The 19,882-nt window shown below is 49.7% G+C and overlaps 11 protein-coding genes across 11 annotated transcripts; 6 read left to right on the top strand and 5 right to left on the bottom strand.

The window, feature by feature from the left end:
- Positions 1 to 971: 971 nt before the first annotated feature.
- On the top strand, positions 972 to 2,094 carry Aud_005280 (arabinan endo-1,5-alpha-L-arabinosidase; the record flags this gene model as incomplete). Its single annotated transcript, XM_043290209.1, has 4 exons — positions 972 to 1,235; positions 1,285 to 1,764; positions 1,820 to 1,905; positions 1,959 to 2,094. 4 exons carry the CDS (start codon positions 972 to 974, stop codon positions 2,092 to 2,094), a joined length of 966 nt encoding a protein of 321 aa, XP_043146144.1.
- Positions 2,095 to 2,622: 528 nt separating this feature from the next.
- On the bottom strand, positions 2,623 to 3,492 carry Aud_005281 (SDR family NAD(P)-dependent oxidoreductase; the record flags this gene model as incomplete). The annotated part of the gene is made up of 1 exon (XM_043290210.1): positions 2,623 to 3,492. One exon carries the CDS (start codon positions 3,490 to 3,492, stop codon positions 2,623 to 2,625), a length of 870 nt encoding a protein of 289 aa, XP_043146145.1.
- Positions 3,493 to 4,766: 1,274 nt separating this feature from the next.
- Aud_005282 (uncharacterized protein) lies at positions 4,767 to 5,447 on the top strand (the record flags this gene model as incomplete). The annotated part of the gene is made up of 1 exon (XM_043290211.1): positions 4,767 to 5,447. The coding sequence occupies one exon, from the start codon at positions 4,767 to 4,769 to the stop codon at positions 5,445 to 5,447; it is 681 nt and encodes a 226-aa protein (XP_043146146.1).
- Positions 5,448 to 6,443: 996 nt separating this feature from the next.
- On the top strand, positions 6,444 to 7,883 carry Aud_005283 (uncharacterized protein; the record flags this gene model as incomplete). Its single annotated transcript, XM_043290212.1, has 1 exon — positions 6,444 to 7,883. The coding sequence occupies one exon, from the start codon at positions 6,444 to 6,446 to the stop codon at positions 7,881 to 7,883; it is 1,440 nt and encodes a 479-aa protein (XP_043146147.1).
- Positions 7,884 to 8,236: 353 nt separating this feature from the next.
- On the top strand, positions 8,237 to 8,985 carry Aud_005284 (uncharacterized protein; the record flags this gene model as incomplete). The annotated part of the gene is made up of 3 exons (XM_043290213.1): positions 8,237 to 8,438; positions 8,489 to 8,592; positions 8,638 to 8,985. The coding sequence occupies 3 exons, from the start codon at positions 8,237 to 8,239 to the stop codon at positions 8,983 to 8,985; spliced, it is 654 nt and encodes a 217-aa protein (XP_043146148.1).
- Positions 8,986 to 9,223: 238 nt separating this feature from the next.
- Aud_005285 (uncharacterized protein) lies at positions 9,224 to 9,514 on the top strand (the record flags this gene model as incomplete). Its single annotated transcript, XM_043290214.1, has 1 exon — positions 9,224 to 9,514. The coding sequence occupies one exon, from the start codon at positions 9,224 to 9,226 to the stop codon at positions 9,512 to 9,514; it is 291 nt and encodes a 96-aa protein (XP_043146149.1).
- A 1-nt stretch (position 9,515) lies between these two features.
- Positions 9,516 to 11,294, bottom strand: Aud_005286 (alpha-keto acid decarboxylase family protein; the record flags this gene model as incomplete). The annotated part of the gene is made up of 2 exons (XM_043290215.1): positions 9,516 to 11,044; positions 11,096 to 11,294. The coding sequence occupies 2 exons, from the start codon at positions 11,292 to 11,294 to the stop codon at positions 9,516 to 9,518; spliced, it is 1,728 nt and encodes a 575-aa protein (XP_043146150.1).
- A 460-nt stretch (positions 11,295 to 11,754) lies between these two features.
- On the top strand, positions 11,755 to 13,034 carry Aud_005287 (TauD/TfdA dioxygenase family protein; the record flags this gene model as incomplete). The annotated part of the gene is given in 5 exon segments (XM_043290216.1): positions 11,755 to 12,007; positions 12,054 to 12,291; positions 12,303 to 12,616; positions 12,692 to 12,805; positions 12,859 to 13,034. 5 exon segments carry the CDS (start codon positions 11,755 to 11,757, stop codon positions 13,032 to 13,034), a joined length of 1,095 nt encoding a protein of 364 aa, XP_043146151.1.
- Positions 13,035 to 13,132: 98 nt separating this feature from the next.
- Aud_005288 (uncharacterized protein) lies at positions 13,133 to 13,477 on the bottom strand (the record flags this gene model as incomplete). The annotated part of the gene is made up of 1 exon (XM_043290217.1): positions 13,133 to 13,477. The coding sequence occupies one exon, from the start codon at positions 13,475 to 13,477 to the stop codon at positions 13,133 to 13,135; it is 345 nt and encodes a 114-aa protein (XP_043146152.1).
- A 522-nt stretch (positions 13,478 to 13,999) lies between these two features.
- Positions 14,000 to 14,857, bottom strand: Aud_005289 (sterol desaturase family protein; the record flags this gene model as incomplete). Its single annotated transcript, XM_043290218.1, has 1 exon — positions 14,000 to 14,857. One exon carries the CDS (start codon positions 14,855 to 14,857, stop codon positions 14,000 to 14,002), a length of 858 nt encoding a protein of 285 aa, XP_043146153.1.
- A 690-nt stretch (positions 14,858 to 15,547) lies between these two features.
- On the bottom strand, positions 15,548 to 16,473 carry Aud_005290 (uncharacterized protein; the record flags this gene model as incomplete). Its single annotated transcript, XM_043290219.1, has 3 exons — positions 15,548 to 16,023; positions 16,049 to 16,395; positions 16,448 to 16,473. The coding sequence occupies 3 exons, from the start codon at positions 16,471 to 16,473 to the stop codon at positions 15,548 to 15,550; spliced, it is 849 nt and encodes a 282-aa protein (XP_043146154.1).
- Positions 16,474 to 19,882: the final 3,409 nt, after the last annotated feature.

Below are 19,882 nucleotides of genomic sequence, written 5' to 3' on the forward strand. Positions count from 1 at the left end.
TCGCATGGACCATGGTAAGACTATGGCGGGATAAACCTACAAGCTGGTAAGACAACGGAGGGCTGAAGCCACCCAAAGACACCTCAGAGTTAATCTTAATCCAATGAGGTTTATTAGTCGCAGAGGAGATATGTCATCTACTCATCTTGACTCCATTTTGTGCGATCCCCATGGCCCACTCGGACCCACTATGATACACATCAACCATGACTCGCTAGACCCGTTGGATCTATCTACTGACTGTTTTCCTACTGATCCTTTCGGAAATGGTCGATTGGAAGATTTACCCACTCGGACAATGCACTCGACTGGATGCATTTAGCAAGCGAGGCATGCATCACTAGTCCCGTAGATAATCCGATAGATAAAGTGCAAAGCAGAATGGCGGTCTGAGGTCACACGAACTGACAAATAATGTCAATGAAGAATAAGAAAATACTATCAAAGGTCGATAGTCTCTCCCGTAAGTCCTTAGATTTGGCCAGATCCCGATCGGCGGTCATCAGGTAAGGCTCAAAGAATTAGTGTACTTAGTTCCAACCTGCACTTCCAACGCCTCGACTTTCATTCGATTAGCATCCGTCATGCCAGTACTTGGTGCCTTACTCCACTTCCGCGTTGGCGTTGTGACTGCAGGCTCATCATTGGGCCAAATCGCGACATTGTCCGCGATAGGACACTCCTTGGGCCACTGTGCATGGCCGGCTCCAACTTTTCCGACTCTGCGCCCGGTCATCTGCGGGACAAAGGGGTCGCCTGGATGAGGGATATCTTGGCTTGCGGGAGGTTGCCGTGAGGGCTGCGATGGCTACATTCAGTCCAAAGGCTGACAATATGGGGTAAATTCCCGAAAGATTCCTCTGGCGCCAAGTGGGCCAGGAATGACTTAAATAGAGCTGTTCGCCCCTGTGCAACCTTTTTGAAATCAACATAACATGATATTGAGTAGAGGCACCAAACCAAGGTTCGCCATGTATCTATATACGCTCATCCTCCTCTTCCTGGCGTCCGTCAACGTCAACGCCTACGCAGACCCCGGTGCCTGCTCGGGCGACTGCTGGACCCATGATCCTGGTCTGTACCAGCGTAAATCCGACGGGAAATACTTTCGCTTCGCAACGGGTGGAGGCATCCATATCGCCTCGGCGGACAGCCTCGAGGGCCCGTGGACGGACGACGGCTATGTCCTACCCAATGGCTCCTCCATCAACTTGGACGGGAAGAACAACCTCTGGGTATGCTCCCTTTCCCTTTACCTAAGTCTTGTCGCGCCTAACATTCCAGGCCCCCGACCTGCACTACCGAGATGGGACATACTACCTCTACTACGCGGTTTCAACGCTTGGCTCGCAGAACTCGGCCATTGGAGTTGCGACCTCCGAGACCATGGAAGCTGGCAGCTGGACCGACCACGGCTCCACCGGTATCCAGTCCACGTCTGCCAGCCCGTACAATACCATTGACGCCAACTGGATCGCCGTCGGCGGCACCCAATACGTCAATTTTGGCTCCTACTGGAATAACCTGTTCCAGGTGGAGATGGCCAGCGGCCTCAAGATGAAGAGCGGCGCCACGCCGCACCAGATCTCTTACAATGCCAGTGGGATCCATCGCCAGGAGGCGGCCTTCATGTTCGAGCGCAACAATTACTTTTACTTGACCTTCTCCGGAGGTGTTGCGCTGGGTTACAATGATACTTGGCCGGCTCCGGGCGAAGAGTACCAAATCTCGGTTTGTCGGTCGACCTCGGCCACGGGGGGATTTGTACGTGTACCTTTGCCTCTGTATACCGCTCCCTGTTGATGTTGACAACGCGTAGGTCGACAAGAACGGTGTTTCGTGCCTGAACAGTGGAGGAACCCTTTTGCTCGCCAGCCATGATTATGTCTACGGTCCGGGCGGACAGTAAGTCACCCCTTATTGAAGAAGGTAAAGAATGAACTAATGTCTGTGCGCAGGGGCATCCTCGACGACCCAAGCAAGGGGTTTGTCTTGTACTACCACTATGCGGACACACGCATCGGCAAGGCCGTCGAGAACTACCAGTTTGGATGGAACCAGTTGACGTGGGAGAACGACTGGCCTAGTGTCTGATCTCGAACCATTTTCTTTTTCATCATACATATCCTTTTTTCATATATATTTAGTAATTGTTAATATTGGTTTTGATTATTCAAGTGTTCAGCCACTGCGCCACTCTGGAGTGCGGAATGCGATAAATCTGCAAGGGGTGAATATATACTTTCGCTCTATTGGTCTTAGTCAGGGACGAGAAGAACCTACTCCGTATAATTGAGGGAATTCAATCTCAGGCCCGGCATTTGTTGCTTTTTTTAATGGATTATGATTCATAGAACTGCTGAGTGAAATTGAGAGAGGCTGTTCAATCTGCCCTGCCATTCTCTTGCATCACGGAAAAGAGATATCAGAACACTAATCTTTATAATACCCCACATAGCATATCGTAAATTCACGTGTTGAGTGCTAAATAGACGGAAAGAATCCTTCACAGACAATCTCACCTCAAGGACAACATCAGCACAGCTTCATCTTAACGGACAATTTGGTAGGTAAATCTCTAACCAGGATATCGAGCAGCTGGTGATGAAATACATACAACCATCAGCGTCTCAGCCCAATAGTGCTCAGATCCGCATCCAACTCAAAAGTTTCTTTTTTAGCCATCAACTCGGTTACATCCCAATGGCTGGCCAAGAACCTTCCTTTCAAGAAAGCTGCCTCCTGGCCAGCTAACCAGACAACAAATTGGCCTGGCAGGTCTTCGTCGTCCCAATCAAGCATATCTTTAGTCATCCCTGCCGCAGCAGCTGCCTGAGTCCAGACGGCGCCAGGATGTAAAGTATAAACACGTAACTCCGGGTGCTCATTTTGCACATGACGCATCAAAAACGAGAATGCATCTTTGCTAGCGCCGTACGGGCCGGTTTGTGGAAAGGGCATATAGGATGCATAGCTGGTAAAATCCACAATGACCTTGCCTTCCTTTCTCGGCGCATCGAGGAACGTATTCACGACATTCAGGTTGCCGAACACGTTTGTTTCGAACGTTGTCTTCACTTCTGACAACGGAGTCTTGGACAGAGGTTTGTCGGCCTTTATAAAGGCGGCGCACATGACAAGCACATCAACATCTTTGTTTAGTGCAGTCCGTCGGACAGAGGAGAAGACCTTCTGAATCTCGGCGTCGTCTGTGATGCTCCCCGCATACGTGAGGAATTGGGTGTCTGGAAATGCAGCAGAGAGTTCTGAAGCTGCATTCTTGAGGGTTTCCTCCCGACGCGCAAGAAGCACAATAGTTGACGCTCCAGCGAGGGCAAAGTTTCTGGCGACAGCGAATCCGATACCCGTCGCGCCACCAGTAATCAAAATCGTCTTCCCGGCAGCAGAACTGGATGGCCTCCGAGGGTCGATTGCAGGGTACGGCGCTCGGTGCAGAGTTGAAACGAAAGATAGCTTATCGCTGACGTTCATATTGTGGTCAGAGGGTTGCGATTTCGAAAGTATAGAAGTGAGTGAGTGATATTGACACGGGCTTCCTGCCCCCAGTCTTATATATCTTTAAACCATGGTCTAAGCAGGGAAAAATTCGTGACTTTCTACTTATCAATCAACACATATAACGATTAGTTGTAAGCAGACCAATTTGTCTTTGGACGATTAGTAACTTACTGTGTTGACAAAATCCATATAACGATTTATTGGAGCCAAGATCCGCCTCTTGTTCAGCAAGTCCACCAATCATACGTGGATTTGACCTATGCGGGGCACTTAGCACCAATAGCTATTCAGATACTCCGTCGTCACCTCCTCCTCAAATCATCTAAATAATAAAAGTGGTAACATACGCAACTTTCTATAACGATATCCCAATATCGCTAATCCAGACACAATAGAACACTTCGTGTTTAACGATACCGGCCTATTCCATTAACGACTTCACTGGAATTTGCCTGAAAAGTACGTGTTGTCGGTTAAGCATGCCTCGCCAAGCGATAACCATTTCCCAAAAGGCCTCGCTCCGGGCTTATCACGAATCAAATCCCTCCCTCGACCACAAAGCGCTACGCCAGTGGTTTCACCAACAGTACGACCGAAACATTTCCCAGTCAAGTGTCTCGGAAATCCTACCATCACGATATCAAAGCCTTGATACCCCGATGCAGCGGAGCTGCCTCCATAGTGCAAAAAGACGCCGTGTAGAACGCTGGCCTCTAGTTGAAGCTGCGCTCCAAGAATGGCTCGAGGAAATAAGCGATCAAACAATAATAACTGCTGATCTGCTACGAGAAAAGGCTCGGTGATTCTTTCAGAGGATCCCAGAGTACCGAGGGTTGAGCCTACCAAAATTCAGCGACAGTTGGATTCTGGGGTTCAGAGCTCGACATGCAGCATCATCGCATATTTCGGAAGAGAACATCCATGGGGCTAGTCATACGCCTTCTGACCAACGTTCCCGCCAAATAAGGCACAAGTTGTCCGCGTATCAGCCTAAAGACCAGTATGTGTGCGCTGTGGCGAGTCTCTATTGGAAAATGCTTCCAGAATCTGCTCTTACTAGAGTACCCATTTGTCGACTGGAGGAAAAGCGAACGCGATTTACGGCTCTACTTTGTACGAATCTCGATGGTTCCCATCGCCTGCCGCCTTGGTATATTGGCAGAAACCCTAATCCTCGTGCCTTCCATTCTGTGGGAGACTGTACGCTGTCATTGGGCATGGTCTGGAGACACAATATCTCAGCCAAGATGACAAGAACACTTTTCAGAGAGTTCCTGCACTGGTTTGACGATAATTTGAAGGACAGGAAGGTTGTTCTTCTGCTGGATACACCTTTAGCGCAACGATTTGTTTCCTCCAATTCCCGGCCACAAGATTCTCGAAGCCTTGGCCTTACAAACATTACTATTATATGGCTACCAACGGCCTGGATGGACGCATACAATCAACTCAGGCAAGAAGTAACGAGGATATGGAAGGCCTTCTATCGCAGATACTGGGTACAATATGTTTGCAACCAGCTCAGTGCTCACCGAAACCCGCTCACTACCATGAATATCCTGAAAGCTGTAAGCTGGGCTTGCCGTGCTTGGCACATTGATATGGACTCGCGAAATATCCGAAATTGCTCCAGGATGTCTGGCTGGCTTGGAATTTCCTCCGCGGATCAAGCTGAGGAAGATGAGGAAGAATATAAGGCGGCCAAGCAGCAGCTACGGGACACAGTCGAAATGCTCGCACAGATGAATTTTTTGCACAAGGCTATGGAGATTGATACTTTCATAAGTCCTCCATTTGAGTCTCCTGAGGGGGCATGGATCGAGGAGGAGCAGATGCAAACTCAAACTGGCTCCGTCGAAATTCCAGAGGGAGACTCAGAGCGGGCTGAGGACAGTATTGCGGCTTCCATTATTTACCTTGGCCACTGAGATGCCCAATCTGTCGAGCATCATTTACAGGATATGTTGCATGCTACCCTTTTTCAGGATAAAGCGTATATATTGTGTTGCAGGTCTAGTTCAATGACTCGAGTTTAAGCACGGAAGCGCTTGGTCCCGCGCTGCTTTCTCCACCATACACTGTTGTTGTACTGCACTTGGAGCTCTGTCGAAATCCTCTGCTTCTTCTAGCTGGTAGTGATTGGCAACTAGGACTGGTAATTTAAGAGCTTAAATAATACGATGTCACAATCTGATCGGTAGTTACCAGACGTCGCGCGATTGGCCCGCTCTCTCAGTACAACACGGTTGGAGACGGAAAAAGTGTGCCCTGTGGGCTTCGCAGGCGTGACAACTGGATTCGCAAAAAACCGAGCTCATCTGCCTCATCAGGGAAAGGGGCAGCCAGATTTCGTTCAATAGTACCTGTGTCTTTGGTCGTGGAGTGCCATGTTGGATGCCATCGTTTGCTTCAACGGCGTACGGTGGATAGCCACCAAATTCACGAACCTCCCATTATTAATACTCTATTTCCATGAAGTATGGCCTGCGTAATATCTGTATGTCCCTTCCTGGGTTTGAAACACTTGCTCTGGATGGATATTGGACCAGCTCCACCAACGTAAACTGGTGTAAACCCCGGCCGTGACTACTGGGAGAAACTTATCTGGCATGGCCGTTGACTGTCGGTTTATGGCAGAGGACAAACAGTGATAACCTATAGTGAGAAAGAAGAGCCCCATCGAATGAAGGGTCACCAGAATATTTGAAGCCTCTACAGAGTACTAGTTTTTGGGCTCAACGAGGCAGTGCAAGGACACAATACGAGCGCTAGCGCACAGCCGCCACCAGACAACAAGTAGACGAAGCTTGGAGCATTTTCTGATGGACTTTAGAATACGAGTTGTTCCGCCGCTGGACTTGCGACAACAAGTAAATGTCCCACGGCCTTAATCATATATGCAAGGGCTACTGTGAACTTCCATGATGCCTCTACAACTCGAAGCACTCCCGACAGAGGTCATATTGTCAATAACCACTCATATCACCAGCCACAAAGATCACTTCCATTTCGCCAGATGCTGTCATCGTTTGTTTGACATTGTATACCCGTGTGCATTCTGCTCGATCGAACTAGCCGAGTACTGCACGTCGGACCTCAGCTGGCTGATTCATTTCCTTTTGCATCGACAGAAGGCTCGCCTCAGCGTGGAGAGCCTTATGCTAGGTCGGCCGGTCTGCTGTTCCAAAAAGCATGTCCGCTCGAAAGATTTGCCTACACTAGACGATAAGATTGTCGCAGAAGTCAATGGCTTGGTCAATTCCTATACTGGGTGGAGCACTTGGCAGAAAGAGCTCTGGAATAAAGACAACTGCGATGCATGGCTTGCCCTCCTGCTCTACATTCTGCCTAACCTGCGGTCCATCGAATGGGTTTGGACAGAATCCAGGACCCGGTACGCAGCAAAATTAGTAGACGAAGTGATCTTGCGTCGGCACCAGTTCGACGGGAGTGGCCCGTTGGGCAAACTTGAAAAGGTGTTTGTCAAGGGCACTGGCAGAAGAGCCGGTATGATTGGGTTGAAGAAAATCCTGCCCTTCGTCTACCTGCCTTCGCTGCGCGTATTCTCAGCTCAGATGGTTAAAGACTTTGATCGGATTCTTCCTGAAACGAAGAATGGCGCGTCGACCGTAACGCATCTCGAGCTCCGGCAGAGTACCACGCGAACGGGATTCGAGCGCTTGATACGACTCTGCACCGGCCTGAGGTCGTTCAAGTACTACTATGAGCCAGGTCCATCGATGTTGGTAAGGACGGCCACGGTCATGTCCCACCTGGAAACGAGGAAGGAGACTCTTGAGACACTGTGTCTGGACTCGGATTCCTACTCTATGCTGCAAGGATTTGAGAGACAGCACCAGTGGGTCGGATCGCTGCGAGATTTTCGAAAATTGAAAAATCTTCAGCTGCAAATGGTTCACTTTTTTCAAAACGATCAACTGCTCCCTCCAAGGAGGTTGGTAGATCTCCTTCCCTCATCGCTCGAGACTTTCTGCGTATCAGGATGGTGGCATGAGAATGAGGCGATCGTGTTGGCTGAATTGATGGATCTGGTGCATGCAAGGGATGAATTCCCTCATTTGTCAGAGATGACTATCCAAGGGAGATTCCTTACCAAGGAATTGTTGCCTGGTGAAATAATGAATTATCAGTCATGGCCAAGGCCCCTGCCGATGATTGACGGGAGGACCTTGGAAGACAGGATCCTCGAGGTGACAGAGCCATTGCGTTCTAGCTGCAACAAAATAGGCGTCTCTTTTTCTATCAAGGATCATGGGGTCGAGACTAGGGCACAAGGACATAAGGATCCACCTGTCCCGGATCTGCTTCCCTTATTCCGACAAGGAAGTTCAATCTGGGTTTGATTCATTGCGCAGTAGGGTTAAATTCGCTGTACGCTACGGAGTATAATATGCTACGGTCCGTGCAGGATCTGTCCGATGGATCAAGGACCAGGAGCGGGTGCCTAGAAAAATTGATAATAGTAATAACATAAGCAATCCATGAGCGACCCACAATGATTCGGAATTAATTCCGTAAGCTATTTCTCCTTGTTAATCATGCCCAAATCTGACTGATCCCTGCCCAAATATGGCCCCGCTTGCAAGTGGTATTCACTATAAAGACGCAGTCTGGCTTCATAATTGTCAACATTCAATTCTCGACGCGACTTTAACTATCAATCCACAGCCGTAATACACTCCACCCTTCAGACACAATGGTCCTCAAGCTCCACGGATCCCTCTGGTCGACCTGCACGGCCCGCGTGCGCCTCGCGCTCGTTGAGAAGGGTGTCGATGCCGAAATCCTCAATGTCGACCTGGCCAAGGGAGAACAACGAACGGAGTCTTACTTGGAAATGCAGCCATTTGGCAAAGTGCCTGTCCTGCAGGACACCGAGACAGGCGTTCAGGTCTTCGGTACCGTTCCCAGGCAGCAATTACTCTACTCGTGCTAATTCTCGCCCCAGAAAGCAGAGCCATTGCTCAATATATCATCGCCAAATACCGCGGCCAGGGAACAGAGCTTGCTCCCACGGAGTCTGATCTGAAAGCCTATGCTCTGTACCAGCAGGTATGTCCGACATTCAACTTTTACGGAGAAGTACTGACAACCCAGGCCATTTCCATGGAACTCTCATACTTCGATCCCCTTGTCTCACAGCTCGCCTACGAAAAGGTCTGGAAGTCCATGAAGGGCCAGGGCGAACCCGACGAAGCGCGCGTCAAGGCGCTGCTTGCGCAACTCGACCAGACTCTCCAGGGCTACGAGCGGGTGCTTTCCAAGCAGAAGTACCTTGCCGGTGACCAGCTGACGTTTGCGGATCTGTCGCATCTGCCGTACGGTGTGTTTGTGGAAAAGTTTGGGTTCGCGGACTTGATTGCAAAGTACCCCCATTTCCAGAAATATTGGGAGGAATTGAAGACCAGGGAAAGCTGGAAGAAGGTTTCAGCTTCGTCGAATTAGTTGCCGCTTGTTTACGTCGTGAATGTAGCATTGAAACTATTACGGCACGGAATGTAAATTACATTGGATATATGAAAATCGAATCTGACTGGATTCAAGATTGACTCCCATTCCTGCCGTCTGCGGACTACAGCGTATACTTGAATCCAACCCACCAATAACCGATGCCCCCCTGTCCACTCTCTCCGATTCTCCATTTGCATCGGCACGGAAAGCAATCCAACCAACTCTACACTTAATGCTGTCAGCCCAATACACGTCAGAATCCCTGGTCGATAACCCGGGGCATCCTCGGCGCGAAACACCAGCGATCCGGTCATCCCCCCACACCAACAAAGACGGCGTGGCAGATGGCGCGTTTCCACTGCCTGCGAACATTATTCGCCTTCCCATCATGAGTGACATTCATATGAGAGCAGAAAGACGGAAGACACACACCTGGTACGCCATTGCGGCGGGAACACTCGAATTCGCCCCCATGGTGGCCACAGGGCAGAAGCATGAATTAAATTACCAGTCTATTGGCTAACCTATTTCTGCGCATTATCCCTGGCAATCTGCGCATTCAGCAAATTCATCAACACATCCGGCGCGTCAAACTTGTCCATAAAAACCTCCACCATCCGCAGTCCTTTGCCATTCACCAGCTGTTCATCCTTCAGCACGGCATTACAATCCGCCCAGGTGCGAATCTCCCATGTCCGCGACGCATACTCGCCCTCTTGATCTGCGCCGAACAGCTCCGGGGCCTTGAGATACCGCCATCGGGCGACATCGTTGTACGACTGGTTCCGGCCATGGATGCACCGCTCGATGGTATAGCCATCATTGTTGATCAAGAAGACAATGACGTTGAGTTTGTGGTGGATGATAGTGCTCAGCTCTTGAACGGTCATTTGGAAGCTGCCGTCGCCGATGAAGAGGATTGTTCGGGCGGTGGAGAGGTTGTGGTACTCGTTTCGCGCGATCATATCTCGCTGCGCGTAGCTCGCTCCCAGAGTAGCCGGAAGCATGTATCCGATGGACAACCAGGTGACTGGCTTGAAGAGACGGGTCTGTGGCGGGAGGACAAAGTCATTGGCGCCGTAGCCGGGCGTTCCCGTTTCGCCGAGGACGATATCACCGGAGCGGAAGAAGGGTGACAGTCGTCTCCAGAAGCCGGCAGCCTGTGTGACGAGGTCGGTAGGAGGCACTTCTGGGAGTACCTGGGCCGAGGGGTGGACCAAGTTAGGTTTGTGTGCGGGGATCTTGGATGTGTCCAGTCGCTGTGTGAGCTGCTGGATGAAATACTTGACTGGGAGATCACGGTAAATGTCTTTATTGACTTGCACAGAGGTTGGATTGAGTAGGACACTCGTCTCGTCCTGCGGTCTCACCAAGAAGATGTAGGTGTTGGTGTTGCTAAAGTGTGGTCCGAAAGCCAGGACCAGGTCACACGAGTCGACGAACTCTTTGTAAGCTGGCCTATACACTCCATAGACGTTAGGTAGAGTTTCGTCAACTAACCCTTTGCCGAAACCGGATGTAAATGTAGGCCAGCCTGTCGTCTTGACAAAATGGTTCACTTCATTGACAGTACCAAATGCTCTTGTCTCTCCGTCAACCAGAATCATGGGCTTCTTCGCATTATAGATCCTCTCCAATACGGCAGTCAAGGCCGTCTCCTCCACCTGCAGCTGGCGCACGGGAGGCGGGATCTCGATCTTCGACGCCAACCCCGCTGTGGGAACAAGCACAGGCACCATGTCAACGGGGATAGTAATGCGCACCGGTCGACTGTGCAGCAGACATTGCAGCAGAATCCTGTCGATCTCGGCAGGCGCCGTGCGGTGATCACTCAGACTGACTTGCGCTACCGTCACATGTTCCTGCATGCGGTCAAACCGCTGGTATTCGCCATCAATAAAGGTATGATGGATCATTGCGCGCGACTCCTGCGAGGCGCGCATGGGAGTCCCGACAATGTGTACGACTGGGGCTCTCTCTGCATAGGCGCCTGCGATGGCATTGACAGCGGATAATTCGCCAACACCGAAGGTGGTCACCAACGCACCAATACCTAAGTAATCAGCGCCCCGTCAGAGCAGGATGAGGGAAGGAGAGTAAGTACCTTTGATCCGGGAGTATCCATCCGCAGCATACCCCGCGTTAAGCTCATTGCAATTTCCAACCCAGTTGAGTCCCGAGGGTACGACATGATCCAGAAGGGTCAGATTGTAGTCACCAGGTACACCAAATATAGAGTCTACACCCAATTGAAGCAGACGTTTGAAGAGGTATTGGGCGAGGGGTAGAGTGTCGCCTTCCATTTTGAGTCCTATATTCTGACCGTGTATTACCTGCTCTTTGGTGCACCCTTGAACAATACTTTTGAGCCGTTCCTGGATATATGACAGAAGGAAGATCAACAATGGGGAAACTGCGACATCAAAAGATGCGGGGGGTGATACACGCTAGTCCACTTTGGGGCATCCTCGGCTGGCCATTACTCAATCAGATCTCAGATTCCGCAGCTGTGATTGGCTGCTCCTCGCCGACATTCGATAAGCCCCCGCTCGGCGATAACAACGGAAGGCTAAAAAGTGATGCCTCAGGATTAGATCCGATACTAAGCGGGGGATATGGCCTAAGGCCTGAACGCCGAAAGCCGACATGATAATGTCAATGGCATCAATAATAGCACATGGTTGATGTATGTGTCTTGCAAACGTGAATGGGGCTACGTGTAGGTCGGTCATTTGTATATATACTAAAAAAATCATCTCCAAGATGGATGAGCAACAATTCAAACAGGATCACAACCGTCATTACCGATATATACATCTAAAATCATGGCAGTTGGATCAACCACGACGCACCGACTCAACGACAGCAGAGTATCGGGTCTCTGGGCGATTTCAACCCCGTCATGGTGACCTCAGTGATTGGGAACGAGCTGTCAAAGGCGCCCGCAACATCGTCGAGGCATTCTCTGCGCTCCCAACGCAGACCAGCGCATTCGCGACTTTGCCATCCTGGGCAAGTAATCTCACAAGCCCTTTCTTCTAGCTACTGCTAACTCTTCGCAGTCGCCGAACGGGGAGTCGTCTTCTTCCGTGCCCAGGGTAATCTCACCAATGACCTGCGAAAGGAACTCATCCTGCGCATGGGAGATCTTACCGGCCGCCCATCCGGCCACGGCCTGCACATCCACCCCGTCACCGACGACGCCCGCGAATTCGGCGATGCAGACCCCCAGATCAGCACCAAAACTCGGAGGGCCGCAAGACGGTCTACAAGGGATTCGACCACACGAAGATGGCGGCTGTCTGGCACAGCGATATCTCGTCCGAGAAGGCCCCGCGGACTTTTCAGTTGGCGCCTGGGCAACTGCCCACGGCTGCAGGCGACACGCTCTGGGCATCCGGGTATGAGATCTACAATCGGATCAGTAGGTTCTACCGGGCGTTTCTGGAGACGTTGACTGCCACCGATGCGGGTGTGGGGTTTCAAAAAGTTGGCGCAGTCGGGCAAGTTCCAGCTGTACGAGAAGGAGCGCGGGGCGCTGGTGAATGTGGGAGGGGGATTGTCGGCTGTCCATCCCGTTGTCAGGACAAATCCGATCGCCGGGTGGAAGTCGATTTTCCCATAGGTAAGTGTGGTCTTTTTTTTTGGAGTTGTTTATGCCGGGGAGTTGACGGACTACCTAGGCTCCTTTCCTGTGCAGATCAATGGAAAACGAGCAGAGAGAGCGCGAACATGCTACAATGGTTCCATGACATGATCACCTACGGACATGATCTCCAGGTTCGCTTCAAATGGAACCAGCCGAATGATATTGGTAGGTGGTTTGGACCTCGTCAACTTCACTGTCAACTGACTGGCACTGGCTAGCAATCTGGGACAATCGCAGGGCCTTCCACACTGCCACAGGCGATCATGAAGGATTCGGTCCGAGGAGCGGTAACCGTGCCGTAGGCGTGGGTAAGATTCCATACTTCGGTCCCGCAAGCAAGTCGCGCAGAGAGGACCTAGGTATTGAAGATAATCTTGCCCCTTGTCATTGGTAGTTCTCATATTGTGGTCTGCACTCCGCCGGTTGTACTGAAGTAATCACTCGGTTCCAAATGAAATTTACCATTCACTACTGCTTCGTAAGTTACGCAAGTCACCAAGCAAAGCCATCCAGCAGGGGTAGATTGAAACCGTCTCCAGCCCAAAAGTCTTTGGTGAAGATCCCCGTGAACAGATTTCGCATGTCTAGAGGATCTACGTGTTCCCGAGCCTCTGCCGAAAAGGGTGCGGTGTGCGAATCCAAAATACTCGCCGTAGGATTACTGGAGCTCTCGAGAATGGTCAGGGTTGGTATCTGCAGCGCCTCTCCTCCCACTGTAGGCTGGTTCGGTATACACAAACTACCAGAGGACGCCTCATTGACAAAGTCCCTCGCTTGGTTAATTGCATTCTCTAAGCCGTCGCGACATTTTCTCAGGCTGGGATTTCGCTCAGCCATGACGAACAGCGCGGACGAGCAGGCGCAGAGTTCGTTTGCAACGCTCGTTGTCCACAGACGGGGAGATCGAAACAGACAGAAACTAAGTGAAGAGTTTCTTCAAGCTCGCTACTCTCTATCCTCGCCAGGATTTTGGTAAGTTGGCTCATGTGTTCGTCGCTTAGACCCGTAAGGTCGTGTCTGTTTCAGCGAGAGTACATAGTTGCCTTGAGCACATCTGGCACGTCGTTCATCTCGCTTGTCATTTTTTCGAGGTCTGTTCGAATTGAGATAATGCTCGACACTGGAAGTCTACAAGGCCGAGGGATGCCGGTTTTTTAAAAGCCTGACAATGATACGCCTTTCGTGTTTCCAGGTATCTGGGCTAATAGGATAAAGACATGCATAGGACATTAAGAGCTCGTGAGATCCACAGGTGCTGAGATCCTTAGGTTCATCAGGAAGTGTGTAAGAAGCGTTAAGGGCCACACGGCATGGCCAGTGCTGTATTAAGGAAGCTGGTGGATGGGAAGCAGACTCCCTTCATTTCGCGTTCATGTGTGTCCTTCGTTGGGCCTGCCACTCCTTCTCTGCTGCAGCCCGACGCGCAGCCACCAGATCCCACCGGGTGCCAAAAAAGCTGTCGCATATCCCTGGACTGCCGAAACCATCAGAAAATGAAACATTTGCACGAGAATGATGTTCGCCGTGAGCGCGATTATCGACAAAATCTCGGATCAAAGCAGCAACATTTGGAGTCCAGCTCGACAACTGCCCCTTCCCTCCCATGAAGTTCTTTGGTGAGAACACTGCAGCAAAATCGTACCCCGAGTGCTCGTAGACACCACCTATAGCGCCTGAACCCGCGACAAGAGAATGGAAGAGAACATCTGCGCCGCCGCCTCCCACCAGCGCAAGGGGGACAAGATACGGCAGGACAATCTCGAGAAAGAAGTCCGGCGCGGACATGTAGCACGCGCTGATTCCCCGACTGGCTCCTGTTGAGTGATGCAGCGAGTGCTGCAGCAGGCGCATAAGTCGCAGGTTCGGATTATGCAGCAGATACCGATGAGTGAGGTATTGAACCACGTCATGACCGATGGCCATGGCCGGGAGCGACAGGAGAAAGTGTAGGGGATGCAGGTGCGTTGGCCCCACGAAACAGTAGCCTATTGTCTGTACGAACATCATGGTTGGAAGTAGAATGAAACACTGATTGAACAACACTCGTGGCAGCATCTGCATGTACGGCTTGCGGTCAACATCGCGGACCTTCAGATGTGGCATGCTGTTGGTGCGGTCGCACCATTCAAAGACGAGTCCGGCGGCATGAAAGGCAACCTCCTGGACAAACCAAGCGTAGATTGATAGGGGTAGCCAGCTTGGTAGGATCACTTCCATGGTGATTTTCAGATGTGGTGGTCCAATTCTACTGGGAGTGAGACGGACTGAGCGGGCTGGACGGGAATGCAGATGTCCAGCCCGCATTTATTCAGACCCTGAAGGAGAACTTGCACTTCCGACATTTCCGGCCCAAAGGCTCATGACTCGGCCCGTCGTGATGTATGATCATTGCTAGTACTAAAGTATCTTTTACTGCAAGCATCGAGAGGGTGGAGGATGACATCATCCACATGCTGTCTTAGTCACAATTTGCTCGAATGCGCGCTTTTACCTCATTGCTGCAATCTAGACTACAGTAAGGTAAGCATCCATATCATTGTAATACTTTCCCAGTCGCGGGAAATGCCATTGTTGATTGTGATAATCCATGGATTGCAGATATGATGGCCTTACCCTATCCACAGAGAGGTATATCCTTTGTTCTCCCACTTTCCGCAGTGATCGACCTCCCCTTCCCGCTCTTGGCAAATGAATGGGTACGTTGCCCCACGTGTTAAATCGTGTCGCTAACATTCACATTTGGACACTAAGTCTAACGGCCATTATTGTAGATCCTGTTCAAATAGTCAACCGTGTTTGGCTCAATTCAAATATGGAGTAATGATTGGTTGTCTACTGAATGAGATGTGGCATGTGACATAACACCAATGGGACTCTGAGATATCCACAAGGGTGAACAGACAAAACTCAGCAGCTGAATTCTCCTATCATACCGCTAGAAGTATACAAGCACATCATACAGCTAATATAGCCCCATTCAACCTGCTGGCCCTTGACTGTTCCATCGCAAGACAACACCCCCATCGCACCAACCTTTCCAGACCCGCCAAACTGTCTGACAGAGTCAGTAATGATATCAACAATGTCCTGAGCACCAACGTTGAAGTCGATGTTGCCGTTCTTCCCCTGGCCCTGGACCCCAAAGGCGCACGAGCCGAACTGCATGAGCTGGTGCTGATTGCCGATCGCGTTCTCGACCTCCCAATCGCCGTCCGTGTTCTGGATGTTCACGATCTGCATGCAGTCCGACACGCTGGGGGAGGCATCGCTGGTCTGGTCGACAATCGTCAAGTCGCCGCAGTGGTCTGGTGCCTGGTGCGGGATACAGGGGTAGTTGGGCACATTGGTGTACGGCCCGCCGGACTGATCCCAGGTTGTAAGTGCTGGTGTTTATTGAGAAGTCCCAACCGCCAAAAGACAGGATCTTCTTTGGGCCCGGAATTTGCATGAAGTTCTGGAACTCATAACTGGTGAAATCATCTTGGAACATGACTTGATAGTCCTCTGTGAGAGTTCCGAACGCAAAGTGCAGATGCGTATACTTCCATCCGTCGATCTGCAACGCGTCCTGGTAGAGACAGTCGCGACTACTGAAGCTATAACCCTCAAAGTAGGCGATGCTGCGGAAGACAAACAGGGGCATCACCGCGGACCACCTCCATTCCACAGTTGGAAATAAAACCATTGGTGCCTTTCTCAGCAGTCCCTGGCGCTCCAGTACCTGTGTCAGTGCAGAATTCGGCCGTGGTGCCACACTAAAGTCATTTGTTAGTGATTTATTTATGGGGTCAAGGAGATGGAACGAACCTGGCCCCAAACGTCACAACATGCATTCTGGGGCAAGTGATTCCGGGGCAGTGGCGATGAGAAACAAACCTATATTTATCGCCATACTCCCAAAGAAAAGAACTTCCTTTCTGTATGCCCCATCATTTCAATCCAGGAAGGAGATTTTCTTGGCGTTTTTGCTGGGATGATTCGCTACTCAGAGCCCTGCAATGTCACCTATGGTGTCCCTGGCCCTGAAGAAAATCTCCGGTTGGACTATTCCGCAGTCACTGGGGCATTCAATTTAATGAGCATATCGCGCCCTGGCGAAGATTCCAATGTTTGCCTTGACTGGGACCTCATGAGTGAGTAGAAAGGAGAGAAGCCACTTTTAATATGGAGGGTGGCAGTTCGGGCTCTGGGTGATTCAACCCTATGAGGAGATGGTTCAAGCTGCTCCACGGAAAGAAGATTACCTTTAGCATCATTCAGCAGCTTGCGCAGAAAGGGGGCATAGGAAGGGTGGACAGTAATGGATTCAGCAGAAGGAAGAAAGCAACCGAGTCCATGCTTTTTGCTTTGTGGCTTGATCTCCGGCATATTTTCAGATCGGAGGATGCATTCTATTCATTGCTTTGATTAAGACACCACTCGATCGAGTCCGCTCTTCCATGACCCTTCCCGCCACTTCTGTTACTACTCTGCTTATTCCGCTCCTTTTCTTCAGGGGATTTGTAGACAGGTTGTGGCCTAGTTTCATCTAGAGTGAAAAATTCGTTGATAAACCTGGGGCGTGGGGGGGTTAGAAAATGCACGGACAGCTGGAGGAGCTAGGTTCCTAGGTACAGCCGCACGTCCTCTGGGAATTAAGTGTATTGCCTCTGGAATTGGTATTGATTGGAGGTTTCTAATAGACACCCGCGGGGCTTATGGTTTCTGGCTCCTTTTCCTGCGTTCCCTTGAGCCCCATTTTGACTCGAATAACTGCTATGAGCTATAGATAGTTGGGATATGCTGTCTATTCAGAGTTTGCTAATTTGAGCTCAACTTGCCTACCTAACTCACCTCTGAACGATGTTGGAATATCAACGTATGCCAGGGAAAGAGCCAGAGCAATGATGTTACTTAACCTTATTGGAGGTGATCAGTGGGGCCCAGTAGAGATTCGTGACTCCCTACTCAAAATGGACTAATGTGCCCTCAAGAATGCAAGGGCTTGATATTGAACAATGTGACTGTGCAGTCTACCATGTCAGCTAGTCCTATAGGGAGTGCTCTGGTGAAGAGCACATTACTGCTATTGCAGGCCCACTTAAACACTACTAATTCGGAACACAAGTAGTTCGGCAAAGATAAGTGTTGAAGTGGGCAGGTCAAAAGATGAGGCACATGATCCATTGTAGCTCAGATACCTACCTGTGGCCGAGCACCATTGATCCCTGGCGGCCGCCCCCATGTGTCATACCATACCCATCTTGCTCGAAGCGCTATGCGAATACTTGCTAGAGAAACCAGATTTATATCTGGATGAGATGGCAGAATTCTTGCAAGATGAATTCGACGTGCTCCTATCAACCTGGTTGGACCAAGAAAGTTGCTTAACCGATAACATAAGCAAGAAATGCGGATTTGAGAGACTATTATTTGTATTAGCGGTTAGCTTTCCGCTCAAATCACCTAAAGATTGGGCTGGTGAGGTTGACTGGCACTAATCATGAAGATCCTTGACGATATTATGCAAGTGCTTCTTTAATCTTTCAATAGCTCATAATAGCAGATCAAATCATTTCAGGTTGAGTGGGTCTTAATTGATAATTGAAGTGCATGGGCACTGTAGCTTTCTATTAGAGTTCAATATCACATTACCCCCTTGACCGTCATTCCAACTATCTGACTTAAGTCACACACGAGTGGAACTAACCTATATAAACACCTAGGTGCTATACATTGAAGAAAAGGCTTTGCAAATCTATTCAAACTTTTCACCAGGGCCCAAGTTAAAAGTTCTTCAATTCCTCCTTGAATTATTCAGAATGAAATTCTCTCTCATCTTCATGATGGCTATCGCCTTAGTTCATTCATTCCCCCAGAACCAGGGGAATGACGTTGATAATTGTGACATTGGTGAAAGGATTCAGTGCAGAATAGGCTATAGTTAATGAAGGAGTTGATTATCTCAGCATCCTCGACCCATGTCGTCCAATTACTTGCAGAAGCCAAACGAACATATTTGATACCTACAAGATCAGCGCAATTGGTAGACCCTGCAGGTTATTAGACTTTGTGAGTTACGGCGACTTTCACTAGATGAGGACCTTAAATTAATAATTTTACACAGCGCAGCGGGGTATGCGACAACACTGGCAATTGCCGACGTAAGTAATTTCCTTGTGAAGGCATGAACTATTTGGGTTTTGTGATTGATCAGATACTAGGCCGCTGCGGTGCAGGGGATGGTGCAGGAGACATTAACGCGAATGGGTTGACAAAAGCCCACTGAAAAGTACATTATTTCGTATGTGATTTGCGCTGTCATGGCCAATGGAGCACAATGTGATGAATGTGCTGTTTTTAGGACTGGGGATAGTCTCAGGTGTCTGTTTGCTTGGTTGGGAAGGTTTGCAGCGTTTGCCATGTATCTGGGTTCTTTCTTCCCTGCTGGTCTTCTTCCTTCCCTCCTCGGCCTTGATACCTTCGTCCAAATGCACAAGTTGATGTTCTTGATGGGCTTCCTGGCAGGTAACACACAACACGCAAGCAACAGCAGCGCTCTTAGCAGAGAAGATAAAAAATGCCACTATGGAAGTTCCTTCCTGTGACTGCACACTGCAAGGATAGGATTAACAGTCTAACTTCCCTTTTCTCTCTCCTCCCCAACTAGATCCTGAAAACATGGGTTACAAGACTGCTGATTCTGACTCTGGAGATAAAGGAAACAGCACACTGCTGCTTCCTTATGGACATGTGGGGGATTTCAGCAAACAATTAGGAGTGTTAGGATTAGCTAACCTGAAATAAGTCCTGTACTCCTACTCTTCTCAAAGGCTACTGGCCGCAACATGAGGCGGAAGGCAGAGGTAATCTTTTCCTACCTGCCACTGCACTAATTTAGCCAGTGTGTGATAGCTAATCTATCTTCTTCTATAGTAGTCTGTAATGTTTCATATCTCTTTAACATCCAGTATAATAGAAAATATAGATATTAGTGTGAGGAAATCTTTCTAACAGAATATAACCCTGTGCAGTAACTAAATGATTACCTTTCTTCATATGGATATGTGAGGATTCTTTTTGTGCTTGGTTAATCATGGTGATTGAAGCAATCCCGTGAGATATCATTTGAAAATATTACGACGTTGCCATCCTAGCTCCGGCCTCCTAATAAGTACATTGCATTTCCCCTTTAAAGGTCAGGAGGCCTATCCATGCCTGACGGCCCAAACGAGTGTAAAGAACGAACCCATAATAGAGCTT

Source organism: Aspergillus udagawae (assembly GCF_001078395.1).
Source record: "Aspergillus udagawae IFM 46973 DNA, scaffold_3, whole genome shotgun sequence".
In the NCBI taxonomy this organism is placed as follows: domain Eukaryota; kingdom Fungi; phylum Ascomycota; class Eurotiomycetes; order Eurotiales; family Aspergillaceae; genus Aspergillus; species Aspergillus udagawae.